Raw genomic sequence first — 16,383 nt, 5'->3', positions numbered from 1 at the left:
TATCCTTCTTCTCCACGAAGAAAAAACCGGCGCCTACTGGAGAAGAGGAAGGACGGATATGACCCAAAGAGAGGGCTTCTTGTATATAATTTTCCATGGCGCTCTTTTCGGGTCCAGAGAGATTATAGAGCTTCCCATTGGGAAGTGGGGCTCCATTTAACAGTTCAATGGAGCAGTCGTATGGGCGATAAGGTGGCAGGGCACTAGCTTTAGATTTAGAAAAAAACGGAGCGAAGATCATGGTAACAGGCAGGCACATTAGTGAGGTCAATATCTTTAACGAGAGCAGGATCAGGCAACTTGGTAGCAGGCATTGCGGAGTGTAAACAGTTAGCCATGCAATACGTGCTCCAGTTAACGACACGAGGCGCGCTCCAGTCAATGAGAGGATTATGAGCTTGGAGCCAAGAAAAACCAAAGATTATAGGTGTTTGAGGACACTGGGTTATAAAAAACTGGTGGTATTCACGGTGATTACCGGAGGTCAAAATGAGAACGGTATTGGTGCGATTTGTTATGCGCGTGAGTTGTTTTCCTCCCAAACCAGCAGCATTAATAGGGGTGGAAAGAGAAACCACCGGCAGCGAGAGATCCTGAACGAGGCGTTGGTCGATTAAACTATGTTCAGCTCCGGAATCTACAAGGGCTTGGAGCTCAATAACTTGGTTTTGATTACTAATTCTGACCGGAACAAACAGAAACTTAGCACATGAGGTGAGTTCAGAACTTTCCTCCTGTGGTCTGACTTCTAACGGGGGTTTTCGAGAGTTAAAACGAGATTCGCATTTCGAGACTTGATGGCCCGGCTGGCCACAGTAAAAGCATAGACCTTCCTCCCGTCGTCTCTGTCTTTCAACAGAAGGAAGCTTAGCATGACCGATTTGCATGGGTTTGTTATGTTGGTTGGAAGATGTTTTATGGTTGGGAAGAGGGTCCAACATAACAGGGGTAACGAGATTAGCCGGGGGCGACGGAGGCTTACGCTGTTGTTCGATGTGGCGTTCACGTAAACGGGCGTCGGACCTCAGGGCAGCCGTGACCAGGTCTTCAAAGGTGTCAGCTTCAGGCTGAGAACATAGGTGGTCCTTTATCCGATCATTCAATGACTGATAGAAGATGCCTTTAAGAGCGGGATCCGGCCAACCAGCTTCGACTGCTAAGATGCGGAAGTCGACTAGATGATCACTTACCGGGCGGTTACCTTGTTTGAGACTCAGTAACCGCCGGGTGGCTTCTTCCTGCTTTCTGGGCTGGTCGAACACCAATCTGAATTCTCCAATGAAGCGATCGTATGGAAGCTGTGTGATAGGATGGGCGGCCAGAAACGCCTGAGCCCACTGGAGAGCCCTGCTGCGGAGAGAATTTACAATCAAAGATATGCGACTGTGATCGGCTTGATAATACCTGGGGGCCTGTTGGAAAATTAATTGGCATTGAAGCAGGAACCCTCCGCAGGTTTCAACGTCACCGAAAAAAGGTTCCGGCTGGAGACGGACATTTTCCGGGATCTCGGCGGAAGAGGAAGTGAGGTAGTTGCCGGAAACAGGAACATGAGCAGTGTTAGCGGGATTAGCATGTTGGCTGGGAGTAGCACTGAGTATTTGCGTGATGCTATCGAGGCGACGGAAAAGATCCCACTGTGCCGAGGACATGAGAGTGATGGCCTCCGCTTGCTGTTTAAGTAGATCTCCTTGTAAGGACACGGCGTGGTGGAACCCCTCCGGGTCAACTGGGTCAGGAGTATGGCCAGATCGTTCTGTCATGATGAGGCATGAAAACAGAGTGACCCAAACGCTGAAACCCGGAAGGAGACTCAGACTAAGAGGTAAGTTTGGGAGGTTTAATTTGGCGGAACGTGAGTGGTGGCGTTTTTCCCAGGGTGAGGAGCGACGGCTGGCTGGAGGAGTCTTGCAGAGCGGGTCCAGGAGCGAAGCACGAGAGACCAGAGGATCGCGACCAGGTGAGTACCAGAGCAGGATTTTCCTGAGGCAGAGCGAGAGGAATAATTAGTGACATGGAGCATGATAACATACAGGAGCGTGACTTGGCCAGACTAAGCACCGTTGGAGGAACAACGATCTGGCGTCGGCTGAAGATCCATGAGCTCCTTAAGAAGGCAGCAGTAATGAAGGGGTAAGTGGAAACAGCTGGTCTTGATCCAAGGCAGAATCAGCGGGGGAGGGGGAGAGAGACTGTCAGGCCACCATGACAGAATGTGTGCAAACATGCTGCATGAAAGACAGATGCTGCTGTTTGGAGAATGTCAGCTTTTAGAAAACTCTCTTCATTGACATTTTTGTAGCTGATCCAGAAAAAACAGATATTCATGACTGGATTTTTGCAACGTGACAAGTTGATCCTGACATGTGACCTTCATCATCCTTTAAAATCTGGATGGACTGAGAGATTTATGTCATTTATGGAAAGTTAAGAGACAGAGATGAATATTTATGAAAGTGATCAGAATATAAAGATTGTCTTTCAGCTTCAGTCCAGTTCAGTGTTCTGTCTGAGCAGCTGATTCCACTGAAAACCAGACCTTTGGTGTTTTCAGCTTTTGAATCATTGAAGTAGAAAAATGTTTGGATCAAATCTTGAGGAAAACTTCTCATTTGACTGGAATGAAGCTGTTTTGCTGCAGAAGGTCCAAAGAACACAGACTGACTGACAGAGATGTTTCTGCTGTAAACATGAACTCTGTCATTTCTGGAGTTCCAGGAAAACTGCCTCAGTTCTTCCCTCATATTATTCCCATTTTTCTTCATCAGATTTCACACAAACTCTGGAATGAAGACAAAAGAATCAGGATGTTTTTATTGTCAAGTGATCAGAAACAACTTTTCTCTGAAGAACAAAGAAATGAAAACACAAATCTTCAATCCAAAATTGTCAAATGAAGCAAAAAGAAAGAAAACAAAGTTGTAAATGTTCTTCTTTCTACAAACACAATATCGTCCTTCAGTTTCTTCTCTTGTCATTTCTGTGTAGAACAAACGCAGAAAGTCTATGATTGTGACGTCACTGATTCCATTTGTGTTGCATTTTCCTTCAGTTCACATGACAACAACACAAAAACATGAACAAAACATTTGTGTGAAATTTGAATTCAAACACTCAAATCCCAAAGTTCAAAGAAACAACAAGAAAACAGATTTTACTCCAAAAAGTTTGAGATTCTTGTTCAAAAATGTCTGAAATCCACATTCTAGAGATTTTTCATTTCTCTCTTTATTTCTGACTACAAACATTACTCCACAGAATATTAACAGTTAAAACGTTTAGTTCAAAATGATCCAAAGCAGAGAAATCACCAAAAACAAACATTTCATTACTTTCAGGAACTATTTGAGTTTACAGAACTCTGCTGTGTCTCCAAAATCACCATACAACCTCATTCCAGCATGGAGCGTCTGAGTGAATGTGGTCTGGACTCTGTGGAGGAGAGTCATGCTTTTAGAGACGCTGTAGAAGGACAGAACACCTGCTCTGTGATCCAGGTACACTCCTACTCTGGAGGAAACAGGAGCTGAGATGGAGGTTGCTATTCTGTTATGGTAAAATGAGAAACTGTTTGGAGAACAAACTAATGACCAAGATTTGTCATTTAAACCAAATCCACTTTCATCTCCAGATCTGCTGATGTTCTTGTATGCGACTGCTACACTAACACCTGTTCCTCTCCACTCCACCTCCCAGTAACAACGTCCAGTCAGACTCTCTCTACTCAGAACATGAAACCAATCAGTAAATCTGTCTGGATGATCAGAATCAGACTGAGGTTTTTCCATCACTGTCACCTTTCTGTTCTCCTCTGACAGTAACAGTTCTCTGTGTGCTGTGTTTGGATCCAGTGTGATTTGACATGAATATTTGAAGAAGTCAGCTCTGCTCTTTGGTTCTGGTTCTGACAGTAAAACATCCACATGAGTGACTGTCAGTGAGATGTTTGTCCATTCCTCTCTCAGAATGTCCTGCAGTTTGTCTCTGAGCTCTGACACAGCTGCTGTCACATCCTCAAAGTATCTCAGAGGACGGACATTGATGCTGGATGAGTGTGTGGACTCACTGAGTGGTGGCAGTGAGGGGTAGTTGAGCAGAAACTGGCTGTGATCCTCTGTGAGTGAGAGCTGCTTCAGCTCAGCGTCTCTCCTCTTCAGCTCAGTGATCTCCTGCTCCAGCTCCTCCTGAAGATCTTTGACTCGACTCACTTTAGTTTGCTGCTGGGATCTGATCTGCTGCTTCACATCACAGCTTCTTTTCTGGATGAGACGGATCATCTGAGTGAAGATCTTCTCACTGTCCTTCACTGTTTGATCAGCAGAGTGATTGATGGCCTCCACCTCCTGTTGAAGCAGCTTCACCTCCTTCTCTCTGTCCTGGATTCTCTGCTGGATTTGTTGTTGACTCTCCTCCAGCTCTCTCTGCCTCTCAGTCCTTTCTGCTGCAGCTGAGACTGTGTCGTGGCCTCTATGTTCATCCACAGAGCAGAGATAACAGATACACTTCTGATCAGTGCGACAGAACATCTTCATCACCTCATCATGACGGGAGCAGATGTTCTCCTGCAGGTTCTTGGAGGGTTCCACCAGCTTGTGTTTCTTGAATGCAGCTGCATCCAAATGAGGCTGAAGGTGTTTGTCACAGTAAGAGGCCAGACAGATCAAACAGGACTTGATGGCTTTTTGTTTTCTTCCAGTGCAGACATCACAGACCACATCTTCAGGTCCAGCATAGCAGAGATCAGCAGGAGCAGCTTGGAGTCCAGTCTTCTTCAGCTGATCCACTAAAGCAGCAAACATAAAGTTTTTCACCAGAACAGGCCTCGGTATGAAGGTCTTCCTGCACTGAGGACAGCTGTGGATTTTCTCCTCTTCATCCCAGAATCCTTGAATACACTTCATGCAGTAGCTGTGTCCACAGGGAATAGTCACCGGATCCTTCAGCAGATCCAGACAGATGGAACAGGAGAAGGTTTCTTTATCCAGATCAACTCCTTTCTGCGCCATTTCTCCTCTCAGACACAAAGACTGAGAGAGTTACACTTCCTCAAAAATCAGCATGACTCTGATCCTCCCATCAGGTGTTTTCACTGTGAGTTCAGCCAATCAGCTTCTTCCTTTCTTTTTCTAACAGTTACGCCCATCATGACAAAGGAGGAGCTGCAGATCAGGAAGAGGAGAACTTTATAGAAGGTGGCTGTTAAACTTTTCAGAAAGAGAAAAAGAAGACATCAAATGTTTTCTCCTTCATCAGATCCAGACAGATGGAACAGTAGAACATGGAACAGTTTTAGTCATTTTTCTTCAGAGTTCCAGTTGAAGAAGCTGCAGTTCTTTCTGCAGTGAAGGTTTCCTCACAGCTTGTTTCCCTTCAAGACTTTGAACTTTTAAATGTTTTATCATCAGGAGGATTACAGGATCAGATTTCAGGACTGTCTGTGATAGGGAGCTGCACCCCTGGAAAAAAAGATCAGTTTGGTTTACATAAAACAATAATGTTCTACTTTAATGAATGCTTCTTTTTTACTACACCTAATAGTTTTACATAGACAAAAAAGATTTTATTAGGCAATTTACCATCATTTTAACAAAAAATTAACAAAATGTTGTAGCAACACAAACACTTGGTTGACACTAACAAAATATTTAATTAAAATGTAAGAAAACTTTAAAATAAATACAATATAAATTGAATAATATAATTGCAATTGCAGATTATTATGTAAAAGCCAATATTTTCTTGTAGAACCTCATGCATTATGATAATCCGATTAACATCTGACACTGAACACAAACTAAAGGTTTAACATTTGTATTGTTTAAACTTGAAAAATATGTTTACAGCAAAGCAAAAAGTACAAATCAATAAAAGAGGGTCTTGCTATTTTTATTAAACAGCAGATAACAGAAAGAGCCCACCTAAGCAGCTGGATTCCACTTTTAGGAAAACCTTCAAATATTTTAAGGTAAAAAATGTTTTTAAAGAGTCGGATCTTAAAGCCCTTTACCCTTTTAGACAGAACTTTGCCCTCCAACTCCATGATCATTTTCTGGATTACCATAAAATTATCTGAGATGAGGAGGGTAATCCAAATTTGGGATGTAAATGAGGCCAAACAGCACTGCTACTGCAACTTGGTAGGTCGACCACCGCAGCCTGGGAGCTGTGGACCACGAGAATGTCCTCTTCCTCACCACTGCCATTCTTTATGAGGAAAATTCCCACCCGGGTGTCCTCGATTGCCTCCTGGACTGCTGCGTGGTCTTCACCCTACAAAACACAAAAAATGTTTTCAATAAAAATGTATAGGTCCACTAAAGCTGCTAACATGGCGCTTTTCACCACAACAGGCCTCGGTATGAAGGTCTTCCTGCACTGAGGACAGCTGTGGATTTTCTCCTCTTCATCCCAGAATCCTTGAATACACTTCATGCAGTAGCTGTGTCCACAGGGAATAGTCACCGGATCCTTCAGCAGATCCAGACAGATGGAACAGCAGAAGGTTTCTTGATCAAGGTCATTTGTGGTCATTTTGCTTTAGAGTTCCAGTTGAAGAAGCTTTTAATAAAATTTAAATTGAAAAATCAAACTGAAAAAATAGATTATTCTATAGAAGTCAATATTTTCTTTTAGGATCTTCTGCATTAGGACAATCCAATAAGCATATAATACTAAACACAAAATTAAGGTTTAACTTTTTTATGATTTAAACTTGAAAAATATGTTTACAGCAAAGCAAAAAGTAAAAATCAATATAAGAGGGGCTTTCTATTTTTCATTAAAAAGCAGATAACAGAAAGAGCCAAAGGAAGCAGCTTCAAATATTTTAAGGTAACAATTTTATTCAAAGAGCCAGATCTTAAAGGCCTGAACTCTTTTAGACAGAACCTTGCCCTCCAAGTCCATTACAATTTTTTAGATTCCTTAAAAGGTGTATCTGATATGAGGAGGCCAAACAGCACAGGAACTGCCACTCCAACACTTGGTAGGTCAACCACCACAGCTTGGGAGCTGCGGACCACAAGAATATCCTCTTCTTCACCACTGCCACTTTCCATTGGAAGGAAAATTACCACAGCGGTGTCCTCGATTGCCTCATGGGTTGATGCATGGTCTTCATTCTACAGAACACAAAAAATATTTTCAAAAAAGATTTCGTCTGCAGCTTTCCATCTCGAGAGACAATGGTGTAGCTCCTTGTGAATCTGCATGGCCAGGAATGGCAGTCTCTGCCATACTTGGTGCAGGTGAAGGCTGATGGCTTCTGCAGCTGCTGCTGCCGCTGCTTCCTCCTGGTTCGTTTCTTTGAGCATTCTCGTTCCGCGTCTGTTGTACCTTACCTGACTGCGAATCTCCAGATGGGTTGATCGTCTGCTTGGCTTTCCCATTAGTTGGGGTCGATAGAGCACTGCCTCATGTCCTTCTTGCAGACGTCTTTGAAGCGCAGTTTTAGACACCCTCTTGTTCTATGGCCTTTAACTAGTTGCCACAGAGGGGGTCTTTGGAGATGTGGCCTGCGTCCATTCTCATGACATGGCCAAGCTACCTCAGACGCCTCTCACTGGGTGCTGCGTGCATGCTGCTCATGTCGGCTCATTCCGGCACCTCTATGTTTGGGACCTTGTCCTGCCACTTGATCTGCAGCATGCACCGCAAGCACCTCAAGTGGAAGGTGTTGACCTTCTTTTCATGCCTCACGTAGGTGGTAGACATTTTGCTTCTGTAGAGGACAGTACTGAGCACGTAGGCTTGGTAGACGCGCAGTCTGGTCTTGTCAGTGAGGCTGGAATTGTTCCACACTCGCTGGATCAGTTTGGCCATGACTGCAGCTACCTTTGCGATTCTGATGTTGATCTCTGAGTCAATGGACAGTGAACTGGAGCTTGTGGACCTGACGTAGGTGATGTTCTCCACAACATCCAGGATGTATCCATCAGTAGCGATTGTGGGGGGTCTCAGTGCCCTGGGCCATGACATTGGTCTTGTTCAGACTGGTGGTGAATCCAAACTCCTTGCAGGCGTGGGAGAGGCAACTGACAAACTGCTGAAGTCCGCCTTCAGTGTGTGATTTCAAGGCTGCGTCATCAGCAAAGAGCAACTCACGGATGAGTACTTCTGTGACTTTAGTCTTGGCACAAAGACGGGCCATATTATAGAGCTTTCCATCTGACCTGGAGACCCCTGGCGCTTGTTTCCTTTGCCAATCGGACGATATCTGTTCCCTTCTGTGTTGTCTCGTCATCTTGTGATGGCGCTGGAGTGTCCTCTCCAGTGGAGCTACTGAGCCTGAGCAGGGTGAAATGGAGGGCCAGCAGTTGCCCATGCAGCAGTCCCTCCCTCTCCGTGAAGCTGAAGGGTCCAAGGAAAAAACAGAGTAAGTACAGCGTGGCTGCGCTGCTGGAGTTGCTGATAATGATGATACAATGTCAGGCCGCCTTAGGGACTCCGGCTCTGGATTTTTTGTCAGGAAGAGAGAGAAGAGAAAAGCCATGAGTGTTGGACTGAGAGTAGAGATTTTGAATGTTGGAACTATGACAGGAAAAGATAGAGAGATAAAATAATGTAAGATAAAACTTTATTAATCCCACGATGGGGAAATTCTGTTGTCTGTGGCAGCAGCAAAGTGATGTTCAACAAAAGTAAAGTGACCATCAAGTGTTACAGTACAATGTAAAAAAGCAGAAAAACATCTGCAACCTGCATGATGAGGGTGAATCAAATTGAAGAAAAATAAATAAATAGTAAGAAAAAGTAAAATTACACACCAAAAGCAACCGTTAAAGAACAAAAAAAAACAGCTGAAAACAACTGCAGCAATAAGTAAATGAATGAGTGACAAACACCTGTGAGTCCATAGTGTGTCACTTCAGCACCGTGTTGTACAGTCTGATGGCTGTGGGGAGGAATGACCTGCGGTACCTCCTTCTTGCACTGTGGGTGCAACAGTCTCGTGCTGAAGGAGCTGGTCAGTATTCTACAGTTTGGTGCAGGGGGTGGGAGGGGTATCTATGATGGATGTTAGCTTGGCCAACATCCTCCTGTCCGCCACCTCCTCCATGGACTACAGTGTGCAGCCCAGGACAGAGCCGGCCTTCTTAACCAGTTTGTTAAGTCTCTTCATGTCTCTGCCTGCACTGCCCCCTGTCCAGCACACAACCCCATAAAGGATTGCTGAGGCCACCATAGTATCACAAAAAGTCCTGAGCAGGACAGTATCACAAAAAGTCACACGCCGAACTACATCAGTCTCCTCACCAAGTGAAGACGACTCTGGCCCTTCTTGTACAGAGCATCTGTTTTCTTAAACCAGTCCAAGTTTGTTGTTAAGGTGAATACCCAGTTATTTAAGTGTGTCCACAATCTCAGTAGCCAGGGTCACATGTGCAAAATATCTTGATCGGATCAATGGTCGGATCAATTCATCCGTGTACATGGGCCCAGTTTGTTCACATGGTCACACACATGGTCGAAGTAATTCAGTTGGGCATGCGCAGTAGTGTTGAAAATACAGCAAGAGGAAATGAGTCATCTTCTATTAATAATCTTCTAAACGTGCTTTTATTAATTTTATGAATGTTATAAAGCATCTGTTTGCTCATCATACTGTGCTCAATCCGTGTGGTCAGTGCTTTTTTTGTGGGACAATGGAGCCGGAAGAAGCCAGGGTTAGGAGAAGGCTAACACGTGCTAACAACATTAGCCTTGTTTGATGAACACAAAATCCATGCGGAAATGCCGCAATCTGCATCTTGGCTGCACGTAAATATGTGGGAATAACATCAACCTTTATTATTTCGGGACACGACTGGAAACACAAATCCACGTGATTGTTTGAATGGTTTCTGAGGGCTGAGTGGCATTTTTGCTTTGAAAATCTCACACACCGCCCCAAAGCCGGTGTGTGAGCTGGAAGTCCAAGCTCTGCTCGGAGACGTGGTTTTTCTGAGTCCGGCAGCCGCTAAACCAGAGCAGCGGGTCGGACACCTCTCCCCGGAGCGTACACGTAACAAAGCACCACCGCCCTGTCCGCAAAGACAAAGCTATAAGTCCGGCTGCTCTGCTCACAAAAATGGTTCACTTGCGTGGCGCGGTCGGTCCATCCTGTAAGAGCTCCAAAGCTTTTTCTGGAGCAACGCACCGTCTCTGCGTGACCTAAACCAGAGCGGTAGTGACACACGATCGGAATAAACTGTTTACATGCAACACGATCGGATAAACAATCGGCATAACCCACCTATCTCGATCGGAAAGAAATTTTGATCTGAACGAGTCTGTTCGGTGTGTTTACATGACGCATTTTTCTTCCGATCAGGCGTTATTTCCTTTTTATTTTTTTTTATTTTTAACTTGTTCTGTCCAACAACTGAGCAAACAGATTAGAGCTGAAGGCTTTTTGTGTTGGACAGGTTTTACTATCACAAAAAGAGGTTATATAGCTTCGAGAAACTAGAGTGTAGACTTGTAAAAACCCCTTTTTGTCGTATTATTTTTTATTTATTTGTTACATTTAGTGTGTGTGGGGAGGGAGACGGGAAGAATGTGAGGGGAGGGTGGAAGAGAGTAAAAGGAAGAAAGGTGAAAAGGTGGGGGATACAAGCACTGATTTGAATAAGTTATTATTTTAAGCTGTAACAATTATACCAGATCTGCTGGAAAGACGAATGTTACATCAAAGGTGAAAATCTGACACTAAGATGAGCGAGAAAAAAAAATCTGTCCATCAATACACTGTGGGTAAGGAGGAGGGATGAAGCAGACAGGGAGCAGTGTGGCAGTGTGCACGTGCACATGGGGGTGGAGATACATGCATGCTGCCGACGTGAACCGTGTGTTCATAAGGGGAACCAGATCTTACCCAGCCAGACCAGCCAGACCAGGAGAGGGGAGGAGAGCCCCCCAGGCCAGAAGCCCCCCCAGCACCCGGACCCAGGCAGCCCGGGAGGGGAGGAGGAGGGGACCGCCCACCCCACCAGCCAGGCACAGAAAGGGCCCCCCTACAGGGGCCCCCCCAATGCCCAGAGGCACAAGCGAACCCAGTGTCCGGCCCCCAGGCCACGAGACAGGAGCGCTTAGCCGTACCAGGCGGCAGCCATGGGGGCCACCGGGCGCCGGACACCGAGACAAAGGCCAGGGACGAAGCCAGGGCCCCCGGGACCCATGAGTCGGCCACCCCCCGACCGGCGCCCCGTCTCCACAAGCCAGCCCAGGCACGCGACCTAAGCAACCCAGGGATTGCCACGCACCCACAGCCACCCCCGATAACCCTACAACCCTACATACTACAACCCCCCCCCCCCGCCATAATATCTGAGCCCCCCTCCTCTCAGTGCCCTCCCCTCTCTGTGATGGGGAGGGAAAGCCCCAGAGGGTCCCAGCGAGCCAGCCCCCAGGTCCGTCCTACCCATGCACTCACGAACACATACTCACAATCATCTGGTTACCCCCCCCCCCCCCCCCCCCCCCCCCCGCCGCCGCCACGCAGTAACCCCCCCCCAGCCGGCCGACCCTCAGCGCCGTATGCCCGACCATTCCCGCAGCTGACAGGATACCCATAAGCCCGGCCGCCCTGAGAGGACCAGGCGGGTGAAGACCGGCCGCCCCCCCCCGACCCCACCCATATATGGAGGTGTGGGAGTGCTGTGTGTGTGCTGCTGGTAAAATAGGAGGTCCCCAATGTGGGGGGCTCCATCGCTGCCAGGCCGCAAAGTCCCCACTCCGGGGTCCCTCTGTGAGTGGTGTGTGTATTTGCTGCATGTGTGCTGCTAGCATGCAGTGTGTGTGTCTACAGAGGAAGTTAAAATTGTGGTGGGGGGCCAGCGAAAGGTGAGCAAGAATGTTTCACCGTGCCCCCCTCCACCAGACCCTCTCCACAAGGCCCTAGATGAATCAGAGTGTCTAATATGCAAGTAAAAAGCGGGGAGGAGGGCGGGTGCCAACGAGAACCCAGAGAGGGGCATCCCCAGTGAGCCCCGCCAGCATACCCCTCCCATCCAGATTCCGGAGCCCTATTTGCCTGTGTGCAATATTTGTTTGGGTGAGAGCGGGGAGGAGCAGGCGGATGGGCACAACCGGGGGAGAAGGCTCCCCCGAGCGACCGGCCCTCCAGCCGGCCGCGGTAGGCGGCCCCCCTCCCAAAGCGGCCAGGCAGCCAGAAACGGCAAGCCAGCCGCAGTTGGAGGCCAGAACCTCGTAGCGCCGAGAGACAGCCAGCAAGGAAGGGTCCCGGTGCCAGAACGGAGGGGCAGGGGGTCCAGCCCCACCATTCACACCCAGGCCTCCCTAAGGACTAGCACACCGCCCCCACAGCCCCCCCCCCCAAAAAAAATAAAAATAAATAACAATATTAATAATAATCAAATAATAATAATAATAATAATAATAATGAAATAAACCCACCCAAGTGAACCCCTTAACCCCTGCTGTGACTGCGGCGTTGACCCCCGGGGGGCCAGGCCACGCGCCAACTACCGGCCACGGGCGAAACACCGGCCACGGGCAGACGACACCAGGCCCCAGAGCCCCAAGACCCCCCCCCCCCCCCCCCCCCCCCCCCCCAGCCCCCGCCACGGCGACCAGCCATCCAGCACGGCACCCGGCCGCCGTTCCCGGTCAGCCGCACTACCTACCCCGCGCCCAGAAGGGGACCCGCCCAGGAACCCCTGCCAAGTTGCTGGCAAAGTGTGCACCCCCACCACCACCCCAGCCAGGCAACCAGAGCCCCGAGCCGGGAGAACGGCAGGCCCGGCAGAGACCACCCCCCCAAACCCACCCCGGCCCACCCAACCAGCCAGGACCCGTCTCAACCTATCACCATCCCACCCCTACTAGGTGATGTAACTAATCAGCTGGAGTCAGGGAGAGTCTGAAGCCGACAGGTTTTTTGTGGAGGACATTATCTCTAAACTCAGGCGTTATTTCCGATTACCTTTGTCCATTTAAACGCAGCTAGTGTCTGAACCCTTGGACCTTGATGAATTAATGATGGAGGCATCTATTGTGGCCACAGGGATTTTCAATTAGTCATTGCAAAGCTCGTTTCTGCATCGTAAAATAATCAATGAGAGGTTGAGTGATTCAGATGTACCAGCACCTCTTCCGTAACTGGAAAAAACAAGATGGCGCTGGTAATGTTAGCCTCTCTCACGCCATGCAGCCAATTTTAACAAGTTTTTCTGGCCTCGATTCACGTATGAATGCTGTCCAAACAGCTTTGAAAAGATTTGGTGCCTGAGAAGGACAGCGAAAACACTAGAGAGGTCGTCCTTGATATTCTTACACGAGTGGTTCCAATGTCTGTGGAGAAGCTACGTGATACTGTAGATACAATTCATTGACTGGGGAAAAAATATGCAGTGAATAACAACATGCCAAGAGTCATCTTAATCCAGTTTGCAATGTGCACTGCGAGAAATGAAGTGTGAAGAAAATCTAAGGATGGCAGAATATGTAAAGAGATGAAGACCTACTTCAGAGAGGACTTTTCCAAAGAAGATCGAGTAGACAGAGCCGAACTCTGGAGCAAGCTAGATGGAATGGAAAGAGAGCCTTTTCTGACGGACAGATACACACTCATTGAGGGGAGAAAAATATGCCATAAGGACCAGAGACTGCTGGATTATCTGTTTAAAGGTCTGTTTTGTTAAGCTTTGAAGCGGTGTAAATTCATATGTTGATAGCTAGGGATGGGAATACAAGCCCCATGAAGCCTCATTGGGGTTCATGTAATTGTGTCGGAAAAATGAACCACCCGTTCAGGGCTTCGAAACCACACAGAACAGCGGCATCTGGTGGCGGACTGGATGTATATCGACACATGTTTCAACAGAGCTCCTTGTAACACTTCAATGTGGAAATAATGATGAAAAAACGTAAAACAGAAACATTTTGTTAATGATGATAAAAAAAAGTGTAAAACAACAGAACATGTGATGCTTTTTGTGACAAGTGCTTGACACAGCAAAATACACATCACATGAAGAAAAAAATACACGCAAAAAGAATATGTATAGTGCCAGACTCAATTCTAGAACCTCTGGATGTTTATGCCATTGACCATTCCACTGAGCTATCTCTAATCGCAAGAAAACAGCATGCCATCATATATTCATTGCAGTGTTTTTTTTTTTTTGTTTGTTTGTTTTATTAGGAAAAACCAAGTTGAAATGATCCTGCGCCACAGAACGTTTTTAATAGGAGCCAAGGTAAATTGCAATGAACTGACGCTGATTCCAATACAGGGGAAACAATGGAACTGGTCGGGAGACGTTCAGGATTCATTTCGCATTTCTAGAGAATAGCGTGCCCAACTGTTCAAAACACAAGTGACATCTGAAGCGTGCTTCGACCAAACGAAGCATTCGGAGCGTCATACGTCATCAACCACATGATCTGCGCTAGTTGACACACGCCCCGAAATATTGTGCCGAAACACTCTATTTCATTAAGGTTAACCGTGCGCCGAAGCGCCGTGTCAAACGGGCCCTCCCTATTGATAGCATCAAAAGTAAAAAATAAAACATACTTATAACTAATATCATCGGGGATAAGTTGATCCAGTTACGTTTTTTTTTATTGTTTTTGATGGACATTCTGCTCATTCCGACATATTTAGGAATAATTTAGACACCAAATATTCATTTTAGAGTTCATGTCTATTTTATTCGTTTCAAAAATTGTCACAGACTGGCTCTTTGTAGAAAGCATAAAACCATTTACCAAAGCACCAGTGGTGCTTTGGTAAATGGTTGACGTATTGTGGGAAAAGATAAAGATTTGAACATACAAATCTTAAAAATAATAGGAATAAAATATGGCAGTGGACTCTGACCACAGAGAAAAGGAACATTAAAATCAAAATTAAGTTATTAAGTAACCACTGGAAAATTGTAGTAGTTTTAGGGGATGTCATCTGGACTTGGTTTTAAAGTTGGAAGACGTTTCACCTCTTATCCAAGAGGCTTTGTCAATTCTGAAATAGCTGGTCTAAGAGCTGGTATATATGCGCTCATGGGGGAGGAGTCAGACCTGAAACTGGAGGTGTTGTCCACTTAGCCTACGTGGTTTCGGGTCGTTAATAGTCCTTTGTCCTCAGCTGGGGGTTGGGGTCAGTGACTCCCAGTGACTCCCTCTCCAAATGGTCGTCTCTTTTTAAGCGGTCATTTTAAGGGTTTATTAACTTAAACTTTATAGTCTGTTAGAAGCGCTGCAGAGCAGGAAAACAGAACTAAACTCACTGTGGGCAAAACATGAACATGGCAGAAGGGAAGAGACGATAATGGACCAGCACAAGAAGGAAGGCAGAGACAAGACTTAAAAACAGGTAGGACAGACAAGACTCAGGTGAACATGATCAGGAGAGATTGGGACCAAGGAAGTAAAACTCAAAAGAATGACTAAACCGGACACCTTTCAAAATAAAACAGGAAACAGAACTCAAAAATGACAGAAACAAGACGGAAGGCAAAAACCAATACAAAGAAATCCAAAATATGACAGTATCCCCCCCCCCCCCCCCAAGGAACCGCACCGAGGTTCCAAAACTCAACCAAGGAGGAGGGAGCCCGCAGGCCGAACTTTGATGTGCAATAGAGTCCATGGAGGCCGGGCTGGGAACACCAGCAAGGCCGAGATGATTAGTCTGGAGGACGGCCAGGAGGCCGTGCTGTCCGGTGTGGCGGGTCCGGACGACGGCCGGGAGGCCGCACTGTCTGGCGCGGCAGACGAGGCGGGTCTGGCATAAAGTCTGGGAAGAGCGTGGCTAAGTCTGGGTTCTGCCAGCAGTCAGCTGGCGGGTCAGGCATGGAGTCAGCTGGCGGGTCAGGCATGGATTCAGCTGGCGGGTCAGGCATGGAGTCCAGGATTGGCACAGTAAAGTCAGGGTCAGGCTGAGGTGCATCGGGGACCCTCCTGGGAGCCGGGATGGGATAGGGTGCGTCCGACACCCTCCTGAGAGCAGGGATGGGAAGAGGTGCGTCAAGCACCCTCCTGGGAGCAGGGATGGGTCGGGGTGCTTGCAGAACCACCACTGGAACAGGCTGTGGTGCATCCGGGACCACCACCGGAACAGGAACGGGCTGGGGTGCATTCAGGACCACCACTGGAACAGGCTGTGGTGCGTCTGGGACCCCCACTGGAACAGGAACGGGCTGGGGTGCATCCGGGACCATCACTGGAAGAGGTTGTGGTGCGTCTGGATCTACCACCGGAAAAGGAATGGGCTGGGGTGCATCTGGGACCACCACTGGAAGAGGCTGTGGTGCATCCAGGACCACCTCTGGAACAGGAAGGGGCTGGGATGCATCCGGGACCACCACTGGAAGAGGCTGTGGTGCATCCGGGACCACCACTGGAAGAGGGATGGGATGTTGAAGGGGACGGCAGCGG

General features: G+C 47.4%; 1 protein-coding gene across 1 annotated transcript; it reads right to left on the bottom strand.

Moving 5' to 3' along the window:
- Positions 1 to 2,788: 2,788 nt before the first annotated feature.
- LOC105353565 (tripartite motif-containing protein 16-like) lies at positions 2,789 to 5,060 on the bottom strand. Its single transcript, XM_023965195.2, has one exon. It carries the CDS (start codon positions 5,004 to 5,006, stop codon positions 3,342 to 3,344), a length of 1,665 nt encoding a protein of 554 aa, XP_023820963.1. The 5' UTR covers positions 5,007 to 5,060; the 3' UTR covers positions 2,789 to 3,341.
- Between the last annotated feature and the right edge of the window lie 11,323 nt (positions 5,061 to 16,383).

Source organism: Oryzias latipes, chromosome 17 (genome assembly GCF_053564925.1).
Source record: "Oryzias latipes strain Hd-rR chromosome 17, Olatipes_Hd-rR_3.1".
NCBI classification, from domain to species: domain Eukaryota; kingdom Metazoa; phylum Chordata; class Actinopteri; order Beloniformes; family Adrianichthyidae; genus Oryzias; species Oryzias latipes.
The sequence above is the reverse complement of the archived record's forward strand: the minus strand, read 5'-3'. Positions and strand labels throughout refer to the sequence as shown.